This window comes from Thunnus maccoyii, chromosome 15, assembly GCF_910596095.1.
Source record: "Thunnus maccoyii chromosome 15, fThuMac1.1, whole genome shotgun sequence".
NCBI classification, from domain to species: domain Eukaryota; kingdom Metazoa; phylum Chordata; class Actinopteri; order Scombriformes; family Scombridae; genus Thunnus; species Thunnus maccoyii.
Genome location: NC_056547.1, coordinates 23,063,547 through 23,091,291, shown reverse-complemented (window position 1 = coordinate 23,091,291; position 27,745 = coordinate 23,063,547). Strand labels below are relative to the sequence as shown.

General features: G+C 40.0%; 3 protein-coding genes across 6 annotated transcripts; all 3 read left to right on the top strand.

Annotated features, from left to right (window-relative positions):
- The first annotated feature begins 929 nt into the window (after nucleotides 1-929).
- mturn (maturin, neural progenitor differentiation regulator homolog (Xenopus)) lies at nucleotides 930-8,839 on the top strand. 4 transcript variants are annotated; one of them, XR_006100142.1, is made up of 4 exons: nucleotides 930-2,246; nucleotides 5,548-5,670; nucleotides 7,249-8,024; nucleotides 8,627-8,839. XR_006100142.1 is itself a non-coding variant. In XM_042435153.1 (4 exons), exons 2-4 carry the CDS (start codon nucleotides 2,088-2,090, stop codon nucleotides 7,354-7,356), a joined length of 390 nt encoding a protein of 129 aa, XP_042291087.1. In that variant the 5' UTR covers nucleotides 930-1,393; nucleotides 1,698-2,087; the 3' UTR covers nucleotides 7,357-8,839. The 4 variants fall into 4 exon arrangements, 3 of the variants coding, with proteins under 3 accessions (XP_042291087.1, XP_042291086.1, XP_042291085.1); XM_042435153.1 differs by having other exon boundaries at nucleotides 930-1,393; nucleotides 1,698-2,246; nucleotides 7,249-8,839; XM_042435152.1 differs by having other exon boundaries at nucleotides 930-1,393; nucleotides 1,695-2,246; nucleotides 7,249-8,839.
- A 1,079-nt stretch (nucleotides 8,840-9,918) lies between these two features.
- LOC121912757 (E3 ubiquitin-protein ligase znrf2-like) lies at nucleotides 9,919-15,623 on the top strand. Its single transcript, XM_042435148.1, has 4 exons — nucleotides 9,919-10,662; nucleotides 12,316-12,411; nucleotides 14,308-14,413; nucleotides 14,687-15,623. Exons 1-4 carry the CDS (start codon nucleotides 10,341-10,343, stop codon nucleotides 14,742-14,744), a joined length of 582 nt encoding a protein of 193 aa, XP_042291082.1. The 5' UTR covers nucleotides 9,919-10,340; the 3' UTR covers nucleotides 14,745-15,623.
- Nucleotides 15,624-16,630: 1,007 nt separating this feature from the next.
- On the top strand, nucleotides 16,631-19,760 carry txnl4a (thioredoxin-like 4A). Its single transcript, XM_042435149.1, has 4 exons — nucleotides 16,631-16,779; nucleotides 17,000-17,179; nucleotides 19,068-19,171; nucleotides 19,294-19,760. Exons 2-4 carry the CDS (start codon nucleotides 17,027-17,029, stop codon nucleotides 19,463-19,465), a joined length of 429 nt encoding a protein of 142 aa, XP_042291083.1. The 5' UTR covers nucleotides 16,631-16,779; nucleotides 17,000-17,026; the 3' UTR covers nucleotides 19,466-19,760.
- The last annotated feature ends 7,985 nt before the right edge of the window (nucleotides 19,761-27,745 follow it).

Sequence of the window (27,745 nt, the reverse complement as noted above, 5' to 3'; positions counted from 1 at the left end):
ATTTTTTTAGTTTTTCCAGCTAATTGTAATTGTAATATGCATATAGATTAGACTGATTGCTGTTTACAAACATTACTGATGTAAACTAACCTTTAAACCTATCAGACATTAATAACTTTTTTGAAAAAATTAGTTGTCTGTTACTAATTTCTTTACTAAAATAGCTGTCAGAGGTTTAATTAGCATATTTCAGTCTCGTAGTTTCCGTTGTGGATGATTAGGTGGTGACTTTTTAAGCCTATATTTGAACTACAGGCTGTGTATTTAATCTAAGTAGGCTATTGTCACAATTTTGTGTCTTCTTTTCCCCATATTACAATTTTCACGGTTTTTATTTGTAAGGTAAACTCGTCCATGTTTTCCGGTATTGTTAGCGTTACTTATTTCCAGCTTGACAAAACTCCAACATTGCATTGAGAGTTGGTTTCACTCGCCCTCTGGCGGCGGAGACTCCAGGGAGCAGACAGGGCGTTTAGTTCTTGAACTAGGATCGGATGTAGATCAGTAAATGAATCTCCCGGGAAAAGAAAAAATGAGGAACAATGTTAATTTTACAAATCATTTATTCAGTAAAATCAAACATATAGTAGCCTAAAGAAAATTTCTAACAGAACTTTAAAGGTCCCATCCAGACATGTTTTAAGATGTATATAAAACACTACTTTAAATAATCATTTGTGTCTGATAAGTTAAATTATCCTGTTAAAATCCTTAAAATGACATCACCTCCTTCCTGCTCATTAACAAGTCCTGAATATGCAAATATTTTTCATTTTATAAATTTAATTGCTGGATACAAGAAGTCTCGTACTTCACTGTGAAGTCCATTTACAGTGTTTGTGTACTGGAGGTTTCAAGTTTCTACATCACACTTGTCTAAGTTGAGTACTGGCTCACGATTGGCCCCAAACTAGTTGTGTAGTCACAAATCCTGCACGTAGGTACATGCCTTCAACTCTAAATTTTCGGTAAGCGCAGAGAAACTTTCCACTTTCAGCAGATGACTGTGAAAACCAAGTTTGCACACGCATCATTCTGCACAGTGAAGCTCAAACATCCAATTGTAGGAACAAGAAGAAAAACATATTTTTGAGTGGAGACGGACTTTAATGAGTTTAATATCTGGCTTCCTGTGATATCCATCACAATAAATGATTATTTTTGTCATTTAAATGTATCATTGTAGCTACTTTCATACTGATAAGGGGACGAGGATAAATGATTGTGAAATTATGATTTCATACATGTTTTTATAATTAACGTTTTTTATTGAAATATTACAATATGGTTATTATTATGAATTTGAGCATGAAGTTTCATTATTGACCTTGGAAATAGTTCCCAGTAGGAGAAAATCACAAAAACTCTTCGGCGGATGGATCAGCTCTGTACAGTAAGTGGACCTTATCAATGTTTTGTCAAGTTATTATATTACCAACTGACTGCAGTTTAAAGTTCATGCCTATAGAATGAAGTAAGTGGAAGTATATGCTTTTGGTAATTGGGGTGAACTGGTCCTTTAGTGACAATCTCGTATATAGCCTATATTCTATTGCAGGACTGGTCTTTAGAGGCTCATTTAGGCTATTAGTTGATGCTGACCTATAGCTATAGCATTCCTATACACCTGTACCATATTCTATAGTGAACATTTCCAAAATGACTCAGTTCTTTCGCCTTCTCCATCATGTCAGCAGGTTGAAATGATGAAGTGATTTGCCTACAGTGAGAAAGTTGGGAGTAGGCCTCAGATATGGACGGCTGCCCGGCTTCACTGTTCGTCATCGCGTTGTTTCCAGCGTCCTCCTGCGTATGCATGTATGCGACCGACGGGCTGATTTCATAACGTGGGGAGGAAGAGAGGAATGGGGGTTTGAGAACGGATGAGCACCAGACCCGGTAGGATCTTCTATGCACCAACAGTGTTATCTATCTTCCCGAGCCATGCAGGCGGTGCACTAGGGGAGATGCGGTAAAGGAGGCTGCTGATGCTGCTGTCCGATCAGCTGTTATTTGCGTCTTGAGCATCATCGCCGCGACGGCCAGAGAGATCGAGATCAGGGACACCGCAGACCGGATAACGGAGGATGGAGTTCAAGCATCTGGTGGAGGCGGCGGAGAAGTGGTGCTCCGGTAACCCGTTCGACCTCATCTTTGCCGAGGAGGACGACGAGAGGCGGCTGGACTTTTACGCAGAACCCGGCGTCTCCTTTTACGTGCTGTGTCCCGGCGGCACCGACAGCTTCGTGAGTGAGCTTCTGCGGGGCCTTTAGCTCCTGTGCTGTGTGTGTGTGTTCGTGCGTCTGTGCGTGCGTCTGTGCGTGTGCGTGTGTGCGCTCTTGTAGGTGTGTGGGTGCGTTGGAGGTGGGGTTGTCCCGGTTGGTCCCGGTTTTCCAGCTGATGGATATGGGAGGGAAAGGGGGCTGGTGGGGGCTTTTGGCGAAGAGTGAAGTGGATGATGTCATTTTTGGTTGCACCCCCCCTCCCCTCTCCTCTCCTCTCCTCTATCATAATCAACTGCGATAACCCTCTGAACCTAAGCAGCGTCAAACCAGCCAGGTTATAAAAACAGGAAGCTTGTAACTTTCAAAATAAAAGCCCCATAAACTATCATGTTAAATTATCTGGAGAACAAAGTACAAAGTAGCAGATTATAATTTGAAAATGACATATTTGTTGAGATATAAATAGCAAATTAATGTAGAGTGTCGTATTCATTATATTAATTTTATTTCTAGCTATGAAGGCCAGTGCATGCTACCAAAAAGCTCAAGCTAAGATCTTACACCAGACAAGTGTGCCGATAGTTGGCCTCATAGTTCATCCACTGACTTACATGATTCACAAGGTTCTGCAGACATACAGTAACAAGAGGCACATTTTCTTATTTTGAAGGTACTCCTGGCTCCTCTGCTCAGACCGTCCTGACACAGCTGACTACATATCCTATACCAGTGTGGTGCAGTGGGGATGTTATGAGCCCTAAAGCTCCTGAGGCCAGACCCGCCCTGCTCCCTCCTCCTCCTGCTCAGTGACAGGGGCAAACAGGGCGGGCGGGGAGCAGATGGAGATGACCCAGGAGCCGGGGCGTCTGTTCAGTCAGTCAATAACACATTGTGTCACAGTGACCGTGCCTGTGTTGTGTGTTCGCAGGCCTCGCTCTGGATTGTTCCCGCAAACAGCTGAGCAGGGCTGCTTTAAACAGGGGCTTTCCATGGTTGTTAAATGGAAAAGAAAAAAAAGAAAAATGCCAAAATCCAGCTTCAGATCCATATTATTACATAAAACACATAGCACAAGGCTGAACAAACACACACTTTTTTGTTGTCTCTCTGCACCTACTTTTTTCCCCCATCTTCCTTCCTTCTGTTCCTCTTTACCTCACTCTCAACTCTACATTTTTCTCTGCTTTATAATCTAATGCATGTCAACTGCTGCAGCCCTGCACACACACATACACACAGAGTCTTGTTTCCATCACGTCAGAGGACATTACATAACCACTACATGCCTAACCCTAACCCTAACCTTAACATAACCCCAAACATAGCTTAACTTTAAACCAAGTCTTCACCCACAAATGAATGATTTACATTAAGAGGACTTACTTTTTGTCTCCATAAGGGAAGCGAGGCCCCACAAGATGACTGTCTAAACAGACTTAGGTCGCCACAATGTGAGGAATACCTGGACCTCACACACACATACACACACACACACACACACACACACACACACACACACACACACACACACACACAGAGTTCTCTGTCTGCTATGCACTCTCAAATCAGCTAGAATAACTCTCTGTCTCTGCAGGACTCCAGAGATCTATTTACTCTTGCTCGATCAATACTGCTATCAGCAGGGTGTCTCAAATGCTCTCACTCTGTCTCACTCCCTTGCTCACACACACACACACACACACACACACACACACACACACACACACACGCACACACACACACACACACACACACACACTTCTCAGTTTATCTTATTTTTCCCCCATAACTGTGGGCATCCAGCACATCATCCTGTCCTTTCACTAGAGGGCACTGTACAATCACTTCCACCATAACGACACTACAGCTGCTCATCAAAGTGCTCAGCTCTGTAATTTCCCTCTGGGTATGTCTAACTAGTTTTCAGCCATCCAGGTCATGTGATAAGGTGTTGAGCAGCTGAAAAACAAGAGCCGTTGGATTCACTTTGTAGTCTTGTAGATGTGTCACTGCTCATCTGAGTGGCTTTGCTGAAAGGTAGGGGTTAACCTGCGCAGCAGACACACGCCCTCATGTGAGAGTCCATCCATTAGTGTCAAGCAACCATCCCTGAACAGCCAGAAGGGGAGGATACCACAATACCTCTGTCTGTGACCGTGGTCACACTTTTATCCATGGCTGTTTCATGTCTTTTCACATGACTCTCACATGACTCCTAAAACTCACATATGAGGGTGCGTCTCTGCCACATATGTTAAGATGCAAGGTAAACACTAACATAATATCATCTGCTTTTGTTTTTTACACATGTTTGTTATTTCCTTTTGGTCATTCCGCATACTTGGCCGGACACTAAAAGTCATTACCTAATACATAACCTAACAATACGGCCTTTAGACTCCAATTAAACAACACTAAAAGCAGGCCTGACCTGTCTCTAACTGTAGCGTTTATCTAACAACTCCTGTAAGTGTTTTGAGGTAGCCAATAACTCTGACCAGAAGTCAAGCAAATACAACCTATCATTTACTAACTTAATACTCTTTTTTTGGCCATAAGGATGCTAATATTTCTGACCCGTGCACCCACCAGACCAGTGATGTTAAAATTCAGGTAATAGTTAACAAACTGTTCCTGAGTAACTGTTTCATTCATGAAGTAACGACACATTCCTTAAAAACTATAGTGGTGAGATTGTGAGACTCAAAAATTGTAAGTGATATTAAGGTAGCAATGAAAGAATGATGCATTCCTAGTAACAACTCGGTATGATGCACCACTTTTCAAAAGTGTAATGAATAACAGTAACTTTCATTACTAACCAGTTAGTTTCTTACTGATCCTACAGTAACTATTCAGGACTCTGTGTATCTTATTAAGTGTCACCATTGTTTGTGTTATTCACACTCTGTCAGCTGCATGTCCTTGAAGAACTGCCTCTTTATCTGGTTTATAATTGCTCTGTTCTAGTTTTTCTATGCTGCATTGCCCCTGACCTGGCTTTACTTATTTACTCGTTAAGTCCTGCAAGCCTCCTGCCACTATATAGCACACAATAGGCTGCACTGGATGGATAAAAGTGTGGCAGTATCACATCACATCATATATAGTGTGTTAAACCAAGTTCACCCACAACACTACATAGAAGAATAAAGTTTACCCTCATGACAGATTTAGCCATGAGGGACTCCTCTTTTATATGCATAAGTTGAATTATGCCTGTTTTTTACTCCCATTATATCCAATGTATTTTGTCACTGTTTGGGAATGATGCCTTCTCACATTGATATTTGTCCATCTCTGTATGTGTGTGTTTTTGTAGCATGTGTGGAGCGAGAGCGAGGACTGCCTTCCCTTCTTACAGTTGGCCCAGGACTACATCTCCTCTTGTGGGAAGAAGACTCTGCTGGAGGTGCTGGAGAAGGTCTTCACATCCTTCAGGCCTGTAAGGAAATAAATGAGACTTTCTGGCAGTCACAGTTTTCTTTTTAACACACTTCATCAGTCACGGCACAGTGACCTCTGCTTGCTGTGTCTAGATCTATTACAACCCTGATACATACTGTTCTCTGTGGTACGCACAAAGCATCACGTAGAACTCCGTTTAGAAATCTGTCGTTTTAGTGTTGCCTTGCTCATCGGCAAAGGATACAAAACACATGAATGACGTAGAACATAATTCAAGGCCTTTTTAATGAATTCTTACAATATTCTTTATTTGACATTTAAAGAGCTGATTTACACTGCTTGTCACCATCTTCTTCTTTAGACTTTTTAGGTGAATAAATTGTAATAAAGACAACAATTAACCAGAACTTAATGATATTAATTTAAATCAAGATACATCCTACTTGGTGTAGGTAATCACTATGAAACTGAATCTCTTAATATTTTTCCTTAAAAATCCCATTCACTCATCAACAATGATGTAATGTTGGCATTTAAAGAGGATAATTAATGAAGAAATTAACGGATTGTAATATAGTATTTATTTAAGTATTTTAAAAGGGTTAATGTCACAGTTTTAGATCCCTTTAAAAATCACCAAATTACTATACAGTATACCTTATAAATGAAGTAATTTGATTGGCTGCATGGAAACAAAAGTATTCCAATGAATTAATGCAAAGATGAGGGTCATGAAAGAAAATTGAAACAAATATGAAATACAAATGCCCCCTTTTTTGTTTCTGATTTTTTTCTCAAAGAAGAACACAAATGATTTACCGATCACATATGTGTGCTGTAGGAGATGAAAATAGCAAATCCTTTCAGTTGGACATTAATTTTTCAGTTAAGGTGAAAGTTCAAGGATGGCTCTCATGCTTTTACTTTAAGGGATTTTGACCCCTTAAACTATGTTGATAATCCATTAAAACCCCTTAATATATTACAGTTCATGAATTTATCCGTTAATTAAACCCACATTTGTGGTGAACCCTTGAATCGGTCATTTAAACATACAAATTACTTAGCCAAATCCCTTAATTACTCCGTTTATTTCTGGGCTAAGCCTATTACATACTTGAATACTGAATAATAATCCCTCAAAAATTCATTAATTTGCATTTGAAATATATACCAGACCCCTAATGTAAATCAAACATCCAACTTTAATAATACCTTGAATTGATAATTAATGGTTGTGTAACCCTTAAAATGTACATGCTCTTAAAACATAGATGCTCCTACTGGGTTTATCAAACAAACAAACAAACAAACAAAAAATCCTGGATTCTCTAGGTTAAGGTGTTTGGTGTGTTTAAGGGATTGTTGTTTTATAGTTTATTGGATGTACAGTATATTGAACTGGGAGGAACCTAATGGTTAATAAAAGGCTGGAGGTGTTCCGCCTGTTACTGGATGAACGTATGTTTGTCGATAAACACGGCGTCATTAAACTGCCTCCGTACAAGAGAGAAATAAATTGTATTGCGGCTTTTTACACACACAAACACACAGACACACACACACACACACTTGTATAACCTCTGATGCAACATACTCCCTCTCTCTCTGTCAGCTGCTGGGTCTTCCAGACATAGAAGACGACAGTTTTGAGCATTACCACGCTGACATGGAGGGGGAACCAGGGCCCGACCACCAGCAGATGGGGGTCAGCCAGCAGTGATGAGCCCCAAGAGGAGGCCTGCAGCTGGGGCGGAGCTGCTTAGAAGTCCCTGGCCTCCTTCAACTCATCAGCCCAAACACTTAACAAGCAGTCTACACACTACACACACACGCACACACGCACACACACGATACGGCCAACTTGCTAAAATGCACCACCATGTTCTTGAATGTCTCAGTGGCTTTGCTTCCCAAAGAGTGCACTCTGTTGCACTTTGTTGACCCCTACCACACACATACACACACACACACACACACACACACACACACACACACACAGGGCTACGTGAGCAGTAGCTTTGTACAATGCAAGTATCATAATCATTCACCTTCTGGTTAGTTAAAGTTCCACAGCACAGCAATATTACATCGGCCTCAGCTGGCTTTGTTATGCAGAAATACAGTCAGATGTTACCGCAATACACACCTCCCCTGTGGCTTTGGAGACGAATGTGACAGATAACCTACTTTCTCTGCCAGTCTGTTGACACAGAGGATACACGAGAGCAACATGAAAGATGAATGGATGAAAACTGACAGGTTGTGGCTGCGTCAGGCAACTGGAGAGACGAGAGAGGCGATGAAGGGAGAGGAAAGCGGTTTAATTTTCCACTTCACGGAGGGAAAGAAGGAGGGAATCGAAGATGTACAGTTATGACGTAGATCCAGGTGGGGCCGGCTCTCAAACCATACAGTTTTAAACACCCCTACTGACACAGTTTAAATAGTTGTATAGGTTACAGTCAGAAGCATTTCACACATTCGCTTCCCATGTGGAAATCAAAGTGTGCAGCTTTACAGTAGCATGGATCATTTCTTGAGGTGTGTCACTTAATGTTTCCAAGGCAGTACACCTCAAAGAGTTGAAGTCACTTTATGAGGACGTTTTTAAACCAATGTTACTATCATATGACCATCACAACAAAGGCCCATGCTGCAGCTTAAGCCCTTCCCAGTTTGGGTGTCTCATTGTCACATGGCACCCAGTTTCTTCTGTTCTGTAGTCTTCCTGGTTGTCGGTGGTTCACACTTTGCCCTCCTTTCTCAGCACAATCTGATGAGATAGCTTCCTAAACTTAGCCCGAACCTCTTTACGTGTGTTTTTTAAAAGCTTCTTCTTTTGAGGTTTCTCTTTACCACAAGTTTGATAAGTGCACACCCAAATCCCTGAGTGATATCACAGGGAAGAGAAAATATTTGTTGTCAGCTCAACCTCTCTGCCTACCCTGTTATTTCTAATCTCACAGTGTGTTGTTGTATGTCACATCCAGAGCACTGCAATGCTTCAGGCTCCTGCCGCCTTCAACCACCCAACCCCGCAGCCACACACATGCAAGACTGTTTCAGAGGTTTATCATTAGCCTGTTTACTTTGGCTTGTAAATGTATGTCTTTTTATTGCCTATTTGAATGTCTCTCATGTAGTGTATCTTCTGTTTGTCCTCTGATGTGTGTGAAATTGTTCAATAAACCGTGTGAACAGAGCGCAGGCGTTTTTTTTGTTTTTTTTCTTGTTTTTTTTTTTTTTTTGTTGGCCTGAAGTTAATGGAACACAACATGGAGGGCTTTTCATATCACAAAGTGGACTGGTGACCTGCTGCTGTGCCAACAGCCCGCTGGTGTTACTGGGCTTGACGTCACACGCCACCTGACGCGCCCACTCAAGGCAGTGTCAAGTAAAGACTGGAAGATAGTTATATACAGGAAGTAAGGATCTGGCCTTCAAAATTAAAAGATCAGACGTGTCTGTTGAAGAGCATTTCAGTTGTGGCTTTTGATGGTTGAGTAAGAGTAGATTACTGAAAAAAGACTTACTGTACATAAAAAAAATGCAGCATTACACATGTCCATACATTTCATTGCATGGTGCCTTATGTGTGAGCCCTCATGAATTAGTCTACATCCTGCAAGCACATGACATTTCTTAGTAATTTTGGTAGACTGACCCTTTAAATTTTCCACTTTTATAATAAATGATCAGACATTTTCTCTCTTCCTGGGTCAACCAATATTAGCTTTTAACTTTTTGAGGCACTTTTTCATGATGAAACGTCACCGCTCACATGTAGTTCACACTCAACATTTGTAACAATTAAACTGAAGTGGATGATAGAGCAAAACAGCCAAATACACTTGCTTCCTAAATGATAATATAACAATGATAAACTTTATTTCTCTCATATATCTCATACATAAAATGCAGGTCAACATGTTCTATGCAAAGTTGTAAACATTTTTTTTCTCAAAAAGGAATCAATGTCAGCCAAAGTTGAAGCAACCAAAAAACTAAAGTGCAAAGAGCAGCAGCCTATTACATGTATCTGTGGCTGCAGAATGATTCTGAAAAGACAGATCGTTAAGGTGGAGGTTGGAAGGAACAGACAACAGCTTAAGAGAAAGACAGAGAGGCATAAATACAGAGTTTCAATCTCTATTTAGCAACTTCACACAGTTTGTCCACAGTTTCCATGAGTGGTCTGACCGCTTTTACATTGAAGGCGAGTTGGCGTTGTTCTGGTGAACTTTGGGTGTTTTGACAGAGCTGCCTCACAGGGGGGAGGAGGGCGATCCCTGCTTTTATTTTTCTTTCCAGACGGCCACGGTTGAGCACAAAAACAAACTTGAACCAGACGGGCTCTGGGTCAACACTTGAGCTCATGTCCTCGTCTGAAGAGGAGGAAGTGAAGATTTGTCACTGAAGAGATTTTATCTTAATATTTTCTCCATTGTTGAAAAAAGGGGAAGGGCTCTGCCAAGAAAAAAACAACCATTTGGAAATTAAGTTATGCGTCAGCGAGTGCGCACTTTACGCACAGCGCGCACCATGAAACTTTAAGATGTTGGATCACTTCGCCGGTGTTGTTGTTCCTGTGTTAGACTGTATTTCCTTTGTTGATGTCAGCTCTTCAAGACTCACTGTAACCATGTGTCGTGGTTAAAAACTTTACAGCGCGCACAAGCTTGAGGAGGTTAGCCCTGAAATAGCATGGGGGCCAAACCGAGCAGCACGGTATTTGATGGCAGAACTCGGGCTTATTCCAGCTCTGATCTCCCATCTGGGAACCCCAGCGCAGGGGACAGGATTGCTGGGTTTAGGTACACCAATGGACCCGATGGCCCCAGGATCCGATACACGGGAGGGGGGCCAACCAGCTCCGGGCTCAGTATACCTACCGGCGGTAGGTCGGGATCACACGTAGTTAATCAACGTACCGATGACACGGATGGTGACGATGAAGAGCCACCTGAGGGCCACAGGTTGCTAATAGGGTCCCTACCTGCTCACCTGTCCCCTCATCTGCTGGGAGGTAAGACTTCAACGCAGGAGTTAGTGCAAATGCATAACAGTTAACCCATGAAACACCAGGAAAGACCGCTTTCACATTAACATAAATTGTTGCTCAGTGTCATCTCTGATTTCATTATCTCGTTCCTGAAGTACAGCTTGTCTGTGTCACTCAGTGAACAGACCACTCTATGCTACTTTATCTCTTGTAATATTGATAGTGTGTTCATTGTTCTCACTACAGAGTCCTTATCTTACTCAACGACCATTTTTTAATCTCATGTGGCATAACTGTAATATATCTGGTCTTCATACTGTGTCTGTGCTACTCAGTTCAGAGTCAACATATGTTACTTCATGCAGACATGTGTATATGACATTCCTACAAGGTATTATACATTACAGTTGCTGTCAAAGTTGCTTAGTATTTTTCCATTTGACATGTGATACCTGGTATATGGTAATAGCTGTCTAATGACTGAGCCCTTTGTTTAGCACTTCTGCTCTTATTGTAGCCACAGGTGGCTCTACTGAGTCTTTAAGAGTCTTTCTTCTTTGCCTCTCCCTTGTCTTGCAAAACTGGCCTGTTTTTCACTCTGGCTGAGAGGGAAGAGCGCATTATGTAGGTCAGCAGATAAGAGCTTCCTTCTGGTTACACATTGGCTGACACACACACACACACACACATACACACACACACACACACGCGCATGCACAGACACACACACACACTCATACACATAAACTTCCTGAATTTGCAAGTTTTGCTGTATATAAACTGTTGGGGTGTGTCTAGCCCAGACCACAACAAAACAAGGCTCAAACTAACATAACAGGACCGTTACAACCTCTGTGTCATTGAGAAACAAAAGCTCCTAACATTTTGTAGTGTTTCCTGAAATGACGCATGCTCCAGTTTCCTCATCTTTCACAATGTAGTCAGTGAAAATACAGCCAAATATAGTTCTCCTGCTGATCGGAGGCATACGTAATTTCCCCAATGAGGAAGTCTAATGATGAATCACCTCATCAATAACCTTTGCTCGTCAGATACGTGCGATTGCGACTCTGCTGGCCTGACATGGTGTCCACAGGCTTATCCTGTTTCCTCAACTCCCATACAAACACATGACACAAACATGAGGTTCATAGCAGACTCTGAGGTAATTACTGCCTGCATATATGATGCATTTGTTGCCCTTTCTTGACCGAGGTGTTATAATGTTAAACAGGAGACTAGCTTATCTCAGGTCAAGCAGCTCCTGCTCTAATAATCTTTGTGCGGCTGATAGGATGCACAAGGTCGGGAAGCTGTGTGTATGTGGGTCAAATTATGAATTAATAAATCACTTATTTATTTCAGACATGCAGTGCAATAAATATTAAAGGCCCTCAGCTTGAGAGTGTGTTTCCAGTTAGTTCAGAAAGAGCAATTACACCTGAATGCATAAACACAAAAAAAAAACAGTAAAGAAGAAAGTTTGATTGCAGATTGTAACAGATTGTTTACTGAGAGCTGGTAGATGCATGGAGATGTTGGGTCATGTAAAAGATCAGGCTTGTGCAAACAGTCCCACGCCTCTCTTGTGTACATATCAATAAAAGGTTATGAGAAAGATTTTGGCACATCCGGGTCCTCATCTAACTGTCTTTGTCTTTGTTTTCCTCCTCCCAGGATTCCACTGCCCTGTTTGCTCCAAGTTTATGGCATCAGATGAAATAGAGAAGCACCTGCTCATGTGTTTCAGCAAAACACGCCTCACCTATAACAGTAAGGAAGTCAGGGGGTTAAAGTACAAGAGGGCGTAGGAGATACTGAAATACTGTATGATGTGTGGTGTTACATTAGAGCCACAGCTACCATTTATATACATTATTCCATATTTTACTTGGTTATTTTTTGCTCAAAATAGACACACAAATGAACATATGAAACAGTGGTAAATAGACCAAACTACTTATGTCCAGTAAAAGTAAAAGAGGCATTACTGCAATAGTAAAAAAAACAAAAAAACATGCTTACCACAAGTGAAAGTCCTTCAAAATGTTACTTAAGTACATGCCTGTAAGTACTGTCAATAAAATTCAGAATAATATTTCTTTACACTTACATCAATAAATATTACAGTGTCTACTTGCAACCACTTGTCATAGGTTATACTTAAGCATGAACTTGAGCAGTGAGCAGTTCATAAGATTGTTTCATTTGAAGGATTTTTAGAGACCTGAAGAGATAAAAGCGTCCTGTATTTCACATGATAACAGCAAAGTTTGACGCCTCAGATTTATCTTGGGACCCCCACGTTTAGGAACCACTGAAATATTATATTAGTGGATTATTATTACTGATGCTAACTGCTTTATTTACTATAGGGGTAGTAAAATATATAACAATACATCCTATTTTATAATATAATCATATGTTTTATATGTAAAGTCTTAGCCTGCAAAGTAACTAAGCTGTTAAATACATGTATTAAAAGGTACAATATTTGGCTCTGTAGTGGAGTAGAAGTATAAAGTAGCACAGAATGGAAGTATTCAAGTAGTACAAGTACCTGAAAATTGTACTAGCACATTCTACCACTGCTTCTGTCTTCCCTTCCTAAAGAAAAGCCTTCTTTTTTACACCAGTTATTGTTTCTACAACTTCATCATGAGAGTTATAACAGTTTATACAAAGTCCTGCATCAAATGATTCCCAGTTAGATTAAAGATAAGACAAATATGCACCTCTACCTGACGTTAGACAGTGCAGCATGAAAAGATCAAAGCAAATGCAACTATGTAATGCAGCTGCATGTCTACACAGTGACCCATATGCGTGTGAGCACCTGTGCAGCACACAAACACACCTTACATGAGCATGCACAGGGAAGGTAAACAAGTCTTGTCTGCAGACACACGTTCGAAAACATGCAGTTGTCAATACACACACTTTTTTCACCACAAGCTTGACAGAGTTGAATGCATTCTAACAACAGTAGATTATCCCTCATTTTTAAATATTAATACCGTACATGTTGGGATACATGCATGCATGTTTGCACACACCCACAGCAGCATGCATGTTACTGATAAATATACTGTACATATGCAGCTGTCTTACTGTGCAGTGTGTCTTAGCTTATCACAGGAGCACAGCTGTGTAAAACATATTCAATCATCCCTTTATCCTTCTCATGACCCATGCAAATATAAAAACATTTGAATAAATATCTTACAGCTTCTATAGAATTCATTGTAATGTGTGTGCTTAAGAAGCTAGACAGTCCCACTTACTCCCATGCCTCAGGTATTGACATTAGGCCATCTCATATGAATATGCAGATAAACATGTGACACAAACGAAAACATCATCATGTGTTCTTAAGATGATCTCACCAGTGCGTCTCTATTTTCTCCCCATGTTATTAAAAAATATATATCATCAAACTGCATTCCACAAAAACCTATTTCCACTTGAGTTTGCATATTTCCCCTGTTTGAACACCAGTAGAGGGATACCAGTTCTTATCTGGGCACAGATGATGTCTGGTATTCCTGTAGCAAAGGTTAAACAGATGGTTATGCAGGATCCAGTGACTAAACTGAACATTTGATACAAGGTTTGGTGTGTGAGGCTGCATTTTTCTCAGTTTCTCTGTGTCCATATTGTCTTTCTCAGAGGACATCCTGTCCAGGGACTCTGGGGAATGTTCCATCTGCTTAGAAGAGCTGGAGCAGGGAGACACCATTGCCAGGCTGCCCTGCCTCTGTATCTATCATAAAGGGTAACTAACAAACACAAACACACATGAAGAAAGAAACAGATTGTATGTGGATTTACTCTAGCTGGACAAATGCATAAAATGCACCAGGTGTAAACATTTGTGACTTCCAGATGTCACCTGAAATGCATTTTTAGAAGAAGTTCTGATTTGTTTTGGATTTTGTTATGTGTCTGTAATCAATAAATAAATAATATCACTATCATCATTCTATCAACTAAATGTAATCCAGTTGTTTTAACTTTATTTAATCACATCCTCCTCTACCTGTTTCAGGTGTATAGATGAGTGGTTTCAGGTGAATCGCTCGTGTCCAGAACATCCCGCTGAGTAGAAGCTGCAAAAGTACAGTTTCAATCTACTGTACGTCTATCTGTGGTCGACTGTGTGCCCTGACCTCATCCCAACACTGTCTGTTCCAGCCGAGCATCAGCGCTCATCAGGGATTGTTAAGACATTATTGTGAACAGGATTATTCAGATTGTGTCATGGGACAGCAACGGACTTTTGACATTTTGCTCGAGGCTTCGTGGGATGTTCAAAGAACCACTGGTGGAGTCAGTTTGTCTCCAGAAAATACGTGAATGTTCCTTACACCCCCTGCTGGCTGAAAAGTGTGCCCATGCAACCTGGGATCTTGCTGAACTGAACTGTTTTGCTGAACAGGGTGTGTTTTTTTTATAGCAGAGGACTTGTGTACCCAATATAGTGGAAAAGTAATGTCTCTTTTCAGTAGAGATTTCTGTTTGATGCCTGTTCAGAGACTTGATCAGAAGGCTGAAGGCTGATGGTGTGCAATGTGAAGCCATACAGAATAAAATATGCCTATATCAGCTTTAAGGGATGATTACAGTGTTGATGATAGTAGATTGTATTTTGTCTGTTTGTTTTTGCAAAATCGGCTATCAATATTGTTTGTTAAACAATGATGCGTTTTAGACCAAATAGTCTAACGTGAAATAGTCAAGACTTTGTTAATCACTTGGCCATTCAGAACCACAGTAATGTGATTGCATAGTTTAGTGGTGGAATTAAAGATAGGCTAAAACATATCTAACAATGATTCATACTCTCTCTAAGGAGTGCCATAATATGCTGCTATGTCATAGACTGGAAATATTTCCTATAACCTTTGAACCTTTGTTTATTGTACTTGTTATTTGTACTGTAATGAATTGCACAACAATAAATGTTTTGTCTTTGTGTCTCTTTACTGCAATATTGTATGAACTATTAAATATCTTAATGTGAAAAGCTTAATTTATATACTTATTCGTATCCAATGAAAATTAGATATTTCCCAAACTATAATTGGTAGAGAGAAGGCAGTGAAGATAAGTAGAGAACATGTCTCTTTCTTCAGAATTGGGCAGGGACATGGATTACGTGGATAAATTGTTCTTAATCTTTGTTGCTAAATGAGCAGTTTGAGGAAATGTCAGCTTTGCGTTTACTTAGGGTGTTGCAGAGATAATACCTCTTTATGTCTTTGACTATATTTGGTAATAAACATTTGTGTCACTAAAAGCCTGTTTCCTAATAGCAAGTGGGCAAGACTGTCTCCAGCAAAAGACAATATATGAAGGATAACTTTTGTCATCAGCAAGGCCCTCGTAATGCACGTTATTGTTTGTTCTACTCAGATTATTTCTATTTTCAGTTTAAGACATGGGACCACACCAATTAAAGATGTGTAAAAGATAGTTTTCTTCACTAAAGGGACTCATGTAGGTAATATTAGGTTTTATGAACATGTTATAAGGGCATTATATTGACTGGCGAAATTCACCATGGGTATTAAATAATATATATAAAGAAGGTTTTGTTTCTGCGCAGTATAGGCCTATTTTGATTCCACATGAGGTCTTTGGTTTGTTTCTTCACAGATTAAGTTTGTTCTAAATTCCTTGAAGAGTATTCAAGTAGTAAAACATCTAACACATTTCTGATTTTGGAAATAAGTCTTATACCATATGATTTTTTTTTTCATTTAGTTTCCCTGTTAGTAATGTAATCATAAAAAATAATGTCTTCACTTGTAGTATTCGTATTCACTTGTATAATCTTATTCATCTGTAAATGTACGGTTTTTTTTTTACTTTCGTTTGTTATTGTTCACATTTTCCCCGCACATGTAGGTTTCATCATTAATGTACATCCATGAATTTGCAGTCTGAAAATGATACTTTCACGTGACGTAAAGACGTCGTGTGATGACGCTGTGCGTACAGCAACGTACCACTTATGAAAAGGTACACTCACTAGCAGCGGAAGCCAACGTTGTTTTGCTTTATATTCGTGTCAACCAGCTACGTTTTACATCGCAAACCATTTATTTCACTATATAAGACATTCTATTGTATTTTAAGGTAAGTGTTTACACATAAAGCGTTTTAAATTCCCATCTAGTTCATTCTTTCTCCTAGCAGTCGTCAATTCTAGCTTGTTAGCTTGCTAGCTAACAGTGTCACCAGGCTAACTGCATGTTTACACCCCATGGTTTATACTCACACTATGAGCACAAATATCGATTTTACTGACTCTGGTTTTCAAGTTATGTGAAGTAAAAGTCACATGTTGTTTTTTCAGACTGGGAATCGATAGCGCAGGGTCAAGATGTCGTACATGCTACCACATCTCCACAATGGCTGGCAGGTTGACCAAGCCATCCTGTCCGAAGAGGACCGAGTCCTTGTGATCCGGTTTGGACACGACTGGGACCCAACATGTATGAAAATGGACGAAGTTCTGTACAGCATCGCAGAAAAGGTTTGATAAGTCTCTGATCCATGTGTGCTTTGGCATTAGCACTACAGTGATCTATTGACGTCTACACAGGCTCAGTAGCATCAGCTGCTGGTCTGCTGTGACTCATGCGCACTGGTGTTTTGGTAAATTAATTTAAAATGTGTATTTATGTGTCCAATGTAAAGACTGTCAGCGTGTCAGAAGATGTTTCCTTTAATTTAATAATGTGACACAAGACCGTGATCACATGGTATGAAGCACAAACAGAACACACTAATAACAACACGATAGCACACAGCAAGGCTAAAGTACAGCTAATGTTACTTAAACAAAGGCAGGATATTCTTCAAAAAGGCATCTAATTTACAAATAACCTTTGGCTCATCTGATTTTAATAAGAAAATTTAAACATAGATGGGTGGTTTAAATAATACATTGACAAATACATTTCTCTATAATTCATTATGTTAACATTTTTACAGTCAAATAGATGGGTGTCATTACAAAGGTTGTAGATCCTCTAGTTTCTATCCAGCCCGTTACATCTTCCAATAAACTTGGGAATTCTGGAGTCATTGATACTAAAGTTACAAATAACCTGTCTGTAACTTTGGTTTTCATACAACACGTACTTTTCCAGTTTGACCTCTTGTTTAAATATAACGTTATACTTCTGAGCTCACTTTGCCACTTCTGCATGAAGTGATCTGTCAGACTCTGTTGAACAGTTTCAAACAGTTGATGTTGTTACACTTTAGTGTAAGCCAGAGGAAAACAAACCACAGTCATCCAGTATCTGCTTAACCTGCGAGACCCATGACGACACATATACACCCGAATTCAAGTTCAGACCTAAACCTTTAAGTATAATATACTTTTGTTATTGTTTGTATTATATATTAAACTAACAAAAATAGACCACAAATGCCAACAGGCTGTGTTATTTTCAGGTGCGCTTTTAGCCCCTGCAATGAAACAATCTTGTTGCATGTCAGTGGGGCTGGAAAGTAAACAATACGGTTTTGACAGGCTGTAATATTATAAAAGTAACATTATGACACACAATACCTCAATCAGATTGTGTTTATTGCATAAACTATTAATTGCACTGATTGATTGAGCTTTGTTAGATGAGTTAATTGTTGGCACAGCTAGTAATTGCCATCAGTTGCTCTAAATGATGAAGTGACAGCTTATTCTACACTTACAGAAAACACTGATGGTGCTCCAGTGTTCATTAACATTTAAAAACTGCTTACTTGTGAAATCCCCACAATCATCTGTTTGGGACCAACAGGAGCTTTGCATTTTTTATTTGTCTTGTTCTCAGCTGAAAACCTTATGGGATAGCATGTACAGGTCCGTCTTTAGCAAGCTGTAGATTTACTTTATACTGTCTGCTCAGGTGATGTGAAGATACCTCACTATTTTCATCACTGTGTTCAACTCAGTGTTCTGCTGATTTTACAACTAAGATTCTCATTACAGTATTTTATGTTTGCATATGTTGCTCTCAGTCAGCAATTTGTGGACCATTTTCAGGACATGCTGGCCAAAGCTATTAAGGCTGTTAAAAAGCTGACACACTCAATAATTTCCTACAGATAAGCACACTGAAGTGGTGAGAAACTGCAGGTATTGAAAAGGCAGGTGGTTTGCGGCAGTCCATGAGCAGTATCCTCCAGTTAAAAGTCTAACATGTAACATGTTTAAGTGTAAGTTATCAGGTTAAGTGTCATGTAAAGAATACAGTCACATGGTAATGTGGTCTGAATCTTTTGTTTAATCCAGCTACTCACCTTTCCTTGTTATACTGTTCTGTCTGTGATGATGAATACACTTTGCTGTTCACTTTTTTGTATTGTTGTAATAATATTGTGTCCATATATATTGATATATTTCCTGACAGGTAAAGAACTTTGCAGTCATCTACCTGGTGGACATCACAGAAGTGCCTGACTTCAACAAGATGTACGAGTTGTACGACCCCTGCACCGTCATGTTCTTTTTCAGGTGAGGCACTAAATATCTTGAGTTCACAGCATCAGTGTCAGTGTTACCTAAATAATGATTTACATTAAATAAGTTGCTGTCATATTGAAATATTACTTGATATTGGTGATGTTTTTTTCCAGGAACAAGCACATCATGATTGATTTGGGCACTGGCAACAACAACAAGATCAACTGGACAATGGAGGACAAGCAGGAGATGATAGACATTGTGGAAACTGTGTACCGAGGAGCAAGAAAAGGAAGAGGTCTGGTGGTGTCTCCGAAGGATTATTCCACAAAATACAGATATTGATTGCTCTTTTTTTCCCTTTTTTGGAGTACTTTTTTTCCGTGATATTTTGTGATGCAACCGAGAGACTACAAGTTACAGAAGTCAAGGAGGATCTTTTTAAAAAATTCTGTTTTTGCAGGTGAAACAGGACAATATTTTCAATGATGAGTTTTTTTGTGTGTAGCTTAATGTTCAATTTCAACGTCGAATTTGTTTTCTTTTCCTTTTTTAAGACTTATTTCTAGGAAACAGGTGCTTAAGAAACAGTGTAAAAGGCCTCATATTTAAATGTTGTAATAAACATGGATGATATATACATATGTTGCCAGCTGTCTTCTCAGTATTGTGTGTACAACAATAGGAAAAAGTTTGCATTACAGCACGTAACTGATATCCAATTTGTGTATTTGTTTTTGGGAGATAGATGAGACAAACTTGACATGACTACAACTGCATAAGTCATGATGTGCTCTAGCATCTCTAGACTAGAGTTGGCCTCCTCAGTTCAGTGAAGAGCTGGTATAGAGTGACTGCACACTGTTATGTGGATGCTGATGTTTTTATTTTTTATAGTGTTTGCATTCTGTAGGACACTGTTGTAGTGGAGGATGAATATATAGACAAAGTCTGATTAACAACCACCCACAAAAACACGAGAGAAACTTTGTGCCCACAGGTGTTTGGAAAAAAATTACACAAGCCTTACAATTCTGTTACAGTGTCCAGATTTTGCTCGATGTTGATTCAACTTAATGGTCATGTTGAAGTGGTTTTGTGTTATACTATGAATTGTGAAGAGTATAAGATAGATAGTCAATTGATACCTGAATCTTGAGAAATATCACGGTCTTCCAACACCTCCAATAACATTTTATTGAACTTTGTGCCATAATGGGGATAGATGGTCAAAAGATCAGAGGAAAGTGACCCAGCAGATTTAGCATATCTAATGATTTCATTCCTATTATTCAGCTGTACTTATATATATGTATGTGGGGCACTCAGCTACAGTCACAGGTCAGTTTGAGGGTAGTCAATGCCTGGAGTCAGGGAGTGCATTTCCCTAAAGGCCCATTAGATGGAGCCAGAGATATTTGGCTGCTTTAACAGTGTCCAGTCTGCTGATCAAATTGTTATAATACTAAAGATTGAGACTCCCATTGTGTGATCCATCAGTATAAAGTCTATTGACCAGGTATGCTCACACATGTAAAGGCATTTGACCCTGGTGTTAAGTAGGTCTAAACATACACTATCAAAACAAATATACAGAAAGATAGAAAACTGATGAATAGGAATTTAAAAAAAAGTGAAAAAAGGCAGTTAGTTATAGTACGGCAGACAAATAACAGCTGACCAAAGATACTATATGATGTATTTGCAGGTCATGTTTATATTGAAGGTTGTGTGCCGGTTGGTCACTAAGTGATTTCTCCAACTACATGTAAAAGTACAAGATGTACCCTAACAGTGCAAAGAACAGTGGAATAAATAGTGTATGAATTTATAGGTAAAGGGTGTGATGACATTTGTCCAGTTAGTAGATATTAGATACAATTGATGTCCAGATATTGCACAGTAGGAATGTATTGTAGGCCTATATATACATATCTATAATAAGAGAAATTTCACAGCTGTTATACAGAAACTCCAGTGAGCTGATCAGACTGTTTGTTTGAGTGTAATGTCCTGTGGGAAGAAACACTTCTTCTGTCTGCTTGTTTTGGCGCACAGTGCTCTCTAGCACCTGCCAGAGGGGAGAAATTTACATAAGTTTTGGCCGCGGTGTGAAGTGTCTGTGATGAACAGTGGGCATCCACTAGAGAAGTCTTAGGTTTTTATTATCTCTTAGTCTCTGTGGATCTCACAGCAACACCAGGCTTTGGAAAAACATGCTATATCTACACCATAAAGAAGTTGAATCTCTTTCTTAGAAATTCTATTAAATTGTTTAATGTTCATTATTCTCATTAGTTTAAGATTCAGCCTAAAATTTAACCATCATAATCACAAAATTTGTATCATATGCCTGGATTGTCAACCATCTGTTTTCATATGAAATGGCATCAAGTTCTCTATCCACAATATTTACGGTCTCCCCAAACATTACCGATCCTTTTTAAAACAGTAATATGTAGGAAGATAAAACAAGATAGTTAATACAGACCTCCAGTCCTCCACTGTATATTTTGTGTTCTCAGTTTTCATCATCAAATGCAAACCCTGCCAGCAGTTATCCATCAGAAGGAGAATGATGGAGAAACTGATAGACAGAGCTTTGGAAACGGAGAAAAATGAACAGAGCAAAGAAAAGAGGAGGAACCAGAAAATAAAGAATAAGCAGTTGGAGAGAGAGAGAGAGTATCAGTTGATGTGTCTCATTAATATCCTTTAGCTGTCAGCTCCATCTCTTACAGCTCCTTATAACCAGACACCACACACTGCTCGGGAGACAGAGTCCAATTTGTTGAGTGATAGATGAGGTGAAAGGGGATAAACTCTGCCTCTCTCTGCCTATTTCACTGTGTGTATGTGTGTGTGTGTGTGTGTGTGTGTGTGTGTGTGTGTGTGTGTGTGTGCTTGAATCAGAGACAAAGAGAGAGATCCTCTCCAGAGTAAATAGCCTGACCTCTTCACCTCTCTTGAGTGAGACAAGTTGGCATCCACTTGGGATAAGACCTTCAGTCTCCAAGGCAGTGTGTAAGTCCTTTTAGAGAATTTTCTGTACTTTATAAATCTGTTGTTGAAATGCCTCCCAAAGCTCGCTACCCCAACCCAGCTCCCCCACTGCCCACCGTCTGATTGTAACTGCCCCAGAGCGCCAGCCAGTGAAAAAGATGGAGGAGAAACAGGAGATGACTGAACAACAGCTGGCCATCAAAAAGAAACGAGGGAGAAGCAGAAGGCGCGAGGAGAGAGGAGACCAATAACTGCTGTCTGTGGCTGCTGCAAAAATAAAACACTTTGACCACACTTGGCTGCTCTTGTGTAAAAACCACATAATCTCTAAAATATTAACTTTTCAGAAAACAGAAAAAGGTTGACTGCCACTCATTTTTTAAAGCGTAACAATATGAAAGCTGGAGCTACAGGCTGACCTCATAGCACTAATGTGTATATTCTGGCAGGCATGAGTGTATTTACAGTTCAAAATAAACTAATTTCCTCATCTTTTTGTGTGTGTGGACCATGTTGAGGACCTATATTTACCCCCTCCAGGCCTCCCATGTCCTTTCCACTTACATTAACCTACAAGTCTGGCATGCCTTTGTCTTTGTCTGTCCTCTCCCTGCAGGGCCCATGTACACCATTACTGTGCCATTGGCCTCATATGGAGCGTGGGGCCAAAGGCCGCCTCCATTGGTCCATTATAATTCACATTATCATGCATTGTTGTTCCCTATTACTGTTAATCAGCTCAGCCTCAGGGGAAAAAGGAGAGGTCTGGATGAGTGAGGGTTACTGGGAAACTCTAGTCTAGACACATATGGAGACATGGCGGGATGCACAGTACAGTGTGTGTTTGTGTGTGTGTGTGTGTGTATGACTTCAGTCTTTGGGACTTTCAGGGACATACATCAGACTTAAGACCAGTTGATTTGGGACAGCTTGCACAATTGGGGTCAAAAGCTGTGTCCCCAATTGGTAAAAAGGTGACTTTTTGGGTCAGTGGTTAGGGTTAGGGTTAGGGTTAGGGTTAGGGTTAGGGTTAGGGTTAGGGTTAGACAAGTGGTTAGGGTTGGGGTAAGTCTCCAGGAAATTAATGTAAGTCAATGAAATGTCCCTATAAGTGACCTACTGTAAGTAAATGTGTGTGTGTGTGTGTGTGTGTGTGTAAAGAGAGAAAGAAGGAGGTGGAGTTGGTTTCCCTATAGTCTATATAGGGAATATGCATTTTACCCCTAATGCTCTGGTAATCCAGGATCTGTTTTCAACTGATAGCATTTATATGGATCTGCACAAAGAGGGTGCGGGCAGACCGCGAGGATCATCTGTGTGCCAGGGGGGAAGACACACTGGCATCCTTCCATCTTCTCTCTCTCCTGTCTTCCTCCCTCCTCCTATTCCAGTCTATCACTGTCCATGTGGATGCTCGACGTGGGGGAAGGGAGAGAGGGGGCAGTCGCCAAATTCTGGGACACCCCACCCCCAACCCCTGCAGCTTCCCCTGTTGGCACCGTTACAGACACAAACAGACATGAACAAATAATGCCTTAACCTCTTCCCTTTACTCATTAACTGTGTAACTGTGGTCACTATGCCTCATCCAACTGTGCGTCATCTTCTTTTGAGCCACCGGCTTCTGAAAGTCAGTCTCAAAGTCAGCCTGGATCATCGTCATGAGTAACTTGTGGAGGTTAAGTAAAACAAAGTGTGGGATCCGTCACAGATTACATGTCTATGTGTTCAACCCAAGGCTTTATTTGAGTACTTTTTAGGGGTCTGAAGATGTAAAATTATCCAGTAATCCACAAGCAAAAGCAATTACTCTACAGATTATAGCCCACAAATTACAGTCAAAGTATTTGTTGGGTATCCTGGTCGGTACAAGAGAAGAAGTACATTGAATAAGAGGGACACACATTTGCATTTAGGGTGGAGCTAGAAATAAATTACACTGTACCTACTTTACTTGTGATGCATGTTAAATAATTACAGGGTACAGAGTGGAGGCCAGTGGGCTACTACACACACCAGAAACCTGACAATTTATTGCTACAGAAATCTGTTCATCTACCATTACTTGATATGGTAGATGTCAAAGAGTCATATTTATAGAATAATATATAGGGTTATATAGAATAAAAAGAATAAAAGAAACAAGTCACGGTCAGAGATAATCAGTTATCATTTTGACTGGTTTCCAAATTAAAGAGGGTGGGTCTCATCTAATACAAGCCTGTCAGAGGGCAGACGCCAGAGAGAGAGAAGAAGAGAGTGGCGTATGCAGCTTTATCTAGAGGCTTCCACCATCTAAATGTAACTGTTACCACTTTACTTATAAGAATAAGTATGCTAAGTAGCCTACAGTGTCATTTGCAAGCTGTAATTTAAAGCTTTACAGCAAAAAGCAAACATTGTAGTAAAGCCAGAAAAAATAAACATAGTAGAAATGTGCTCTTCTGCTTTCATATCCTGTTAAATTGATTAAAAGGATTTAATATTGCACATCCATAAAGTTGAGGAACCTGCAAGAGCCTGAAAAAAGAATGGTCACAATTGAGCCAACAGAGGCCGAGACATCCCTAAAGCTCCCAAAACACTGGCTCCTACTTTTCCCATAATGCAACCAATAGCATCATTTCAGACTCTACCTGGTAAAAGCCACGTCTTTCAAACTCCATGCCCCCAGTTAGGCTTTTTATTCGAATTTTTTTTTGTCCCTTTGCAAGCGACTGCACTCTCACATAAAAGGACCATTTTCTATTCAGATATATACACAGTCGTACTCTCAGCAAATCTCCATCAGTGTAAATCTATGACCTGGTTCTTGCATGTCCTTCAACTTACACATTTCATAAACTCCATCTCTTCTCTTGGGTTATATCACAGCGTCTTTACATAACCGACACACCAGGGAGAGCTATCAAAGCTCATCTCTCTCTCGACAGTTTTCATTCCCTAATTCCTTCAAAGGGAATGCCAACTGAAAGACACAATAGAGAGATAGAAGAGATAGTTCACTTTCTGAGAGGAAGAGATGGTGAGCAAAGGCTTATCTCCAAACTCCCTCCGAATCAAGATCCTATTCATTAATCTGATCTATTTTTCTTCTTCTAAGATCTGCTCTGTTGCGTGGGCTTTGGGGTGGGTTTGAGTTTTGTCCCTGTGGGGGAATTACTCAGAGTAAATGTAGTGTTGCCTACAGGTTGGTAGAGATTAACAAGAGCAGATGTTTCATCCTGATAATATGCCGAAACACACACACACACCAACCCTACACCATTAAACGACCCCCTGCCTGCCTCCTTTCGTAGACGCTGACACACTTAGCAGCCGGGTGTTTTGTTGGTTTAATTCCCATCTCGTCCCCCTTTGCGTCTGTCTTTTTACTCCACTCAGGGACCTGTGACTAAATGGATTTACATCTCTCTTCTCCCATCATTCCCGAAGGGGTGTCATCCCTCCATCTGCCACAAAACGAGAGGTCTATTTAACTTAACTCAGATACCAGAACACAGAGAGGAGGTGTGTTTATGCAGTCTGCGGCGACGCTGACGCCGATGTACTGCACACACACGCTGAGCAAACACACATGGATCACACGAGGCCTCTCGCTCTACACATGCATGTCCATTCATGGCAGGCGCCTCCATTCAGATGCTTCAAGCCCAATTAGCACCTGCCTGGTCCTTGCAGGCAGACCAGGCCTCCTGCTACACAGGAGGTGAGAAATGCTCCAGCTGAACCAACAGAACCAGCATGCTTGCGCGCGCGCACACACACACTTGAAAGGGGACAAACTCCACACACTCTCCCACACACTCACACAGTCGTGTTTCCATCACTTCAGAGGACAAAATATTGACTTACGTTCACTTTGAGACTTACCCTACCCTTAACCATAACCTTTCCTTAACCTTAAAGCAAGTCTTCACCCTAAAATTAAATGATTTACATTATAGGGACATGCTCTTTGTTGCTAAAAGGGATGCGAGTCCCCACTATGTGACAAACAGATTTATTTCCCAACAGGATGAGTCATACAAGAACACTCACACACACTGACAGATACACAATTTGGTAATTGCAGCCGATCAAGCGTGTTCCAAAATGACATTTTTCTATTGTTTCTAACTCCTCAAAGGGTGTATCTTGCACTTTAACACACTGTTCTGTATATTGTGTTGTAGGTCCTCCACATGCTCTTAGAATTGTGTCTTACTTTTGTACTCTTCTCTCGCCTCAAAACCAACCGCTTTTCTTTGGCACACTCTCCATTTCTCACCACTGAAATTCTCTCTTCATTTATATCTGTGAATTATGGTGAAATTTAAGGTAAAAGAATCCCACAGATTTTTACATGTGAAGATCAGTTTACTTGACATGAGGAGTATTACTCAGCCTGTGAAAACAGCTGTATGATGTCTTCTGTGCCTCTAGAAGAGCTTTGACAAATTTCAGAAAATAACCCTGATGATGTCATTGAGGTTATCTCAACTTGCATGGAGACGTCCATTTTTTAATGGAAAGCCTGCATTATGAACTTGGGAGTTTGAAAGACATGGGCATTTACTGAACCAGACAGCAAGCGTCTAACAGACCTTTTTGCCAGCAGACATTTTGACTTAACACAATAGGTAAAGCACAGGTGTTACTAATAACATTAACAATGGCTCTGTTCCCTTTAGGTGTCCCATTGACCCCGAAACTGGCAGACTTAAACAGAATGCAGCATTCATCAACGTTATTAATTACATCTGTGATTTTTCTACTGTGTCTTGTCAAAATATCAAGAATTTTTGGCACTGGACTAACACTTGGGATTACATCAATTTAAAAAATTCTTTCGTAATGTGTTTTGTAAGTCCCCCAAGTTAATGAAAGTGCAAAATTGCTGGTGTACCTTTTTAATCTATTAAATCGATATTTATTAGAAACTGAATATCGATGAGTAATTGCTGTCCATTTCTGATTTCAATGGATGTGAAGGTTTTTCATTGCTCACATCAGAGCTTAACCTGAATTGACCGTGAAGTGACATGTGATCAGACTGCACACAAGCATGATGGAGTATATTTTTGTGTGAATATGATGACAATTAGGCTAAATAATATATAATTGTGTGTATAATTTTTGATGATGATGATAAGGAGAAAAGAATGTTGATAATCAGTCAGTGATGATGATAGTCGTGTAATAGTCGCAGTGATACAGTCTGGTCTGGCAATACACTTTTCCATTTCGGGCACTTGCTGACATGCAATTTGGTTATAATAAACGTCTTTCACTGAGCTTTACACCATACGCTACCAGTTGTGTTACAATGTTATGTTTAGGACAGCCTACTATAGTAATAAACATGAATGATGAACACATTCATGCAGTGTTTAAAATTATGAATGGTTAACTCACTTAGGTACTCAGATTCATGGTTTAAATGCTGTTTCACAGGTATTTCCATCTTTCCAAAAATCACATTTAGAAATTCAGAAGGAGGATTTTTTAAAATAATTTTAACATATTTAATATTCTGACTAAGTACCAGCAGCTTTCAATCCAATTAACCCAGCTGTAAGTGTCCCACTGTCTAAATTGTGTTTCTTTTTAAGCTTTTCTGCTCTAAGAAAAAAATGGAAT

What these genes read in the sequence shown, in the direction of transcription:
- mturn (XM_042435153.1), top strand. Translation starts at nt 2,088, where the DNA reads ATGGAGTTCAAGCATCTGGTGGAGGCGGCGGAGAAGTGGTGCTCCGGT. An exon ending in CCGGCGGCACCGACAGCTTC is followed by an intron (nt 2,247 to 5,547) that starts GTGAGTGAGCTT and finishes GTGTTTTTGTAG; the next exon opens with CATGTGTGGAGCGAGAGCGA. An exon ending in TCTTCACATCCTTCAGGCCT is followed by an intron (nt 5,671 to 7,248) that starts GTAAGGAAATAA and finishes TCTCTCTGTCAG; the next exon opens with CTGCTGGGTCTTCCAGACAT.
- LOC121912757 (XM_042435148.1), top strand. Translation starts at nt 10,341, where the DNA reads ATGGGGGCCAAACCGAGCAGCACGGTATTTGATGGCAGAACTCGGGCT. An exon ending in GTCCCCTCATCTGCTGGGAG is followed by an intron (nt 10,663 to 12,315) that starts GTAAGACTTCAA and finishes TCCTCCTCCCAG; the next exon opens with GATTCCACTGCCCTGTTTGC. An exon ending in CTCTGTATCTATCATAAAGG is followed by an intron (nt 14,414 to 14,686) that starts GTAACTAACAAA and finishes TACCTGTTTCAG; the next exon opens with GTGTATAGATGAGTGGTTTC.
- txnl4a (XM_042435149.1), top strand. Translation starts at nt 17,027, where the DNA reads ATGTCGTACATGCTACCACATCTCCACAATGGCTGGCAGGTTGACCAA. An exon ending in TGTACAGCATCGCAGAAAAG is followed by an intron (nt 17,180 to 19,067) that starts GTTTGATAAGTC and finishes ATTTCCTGACAG; the next exon opens with GTAAAGAACTTTGCAGTCAT. An exon ending in ACCGTCATGTTCTTTTTCAG is followed by an intron (nt 19,172 to 19,293) that starts GTGAGGCACTAA and finishes GTTTTTTTCCAG; the next exon opens with GAACAAGCACATCATGATTG.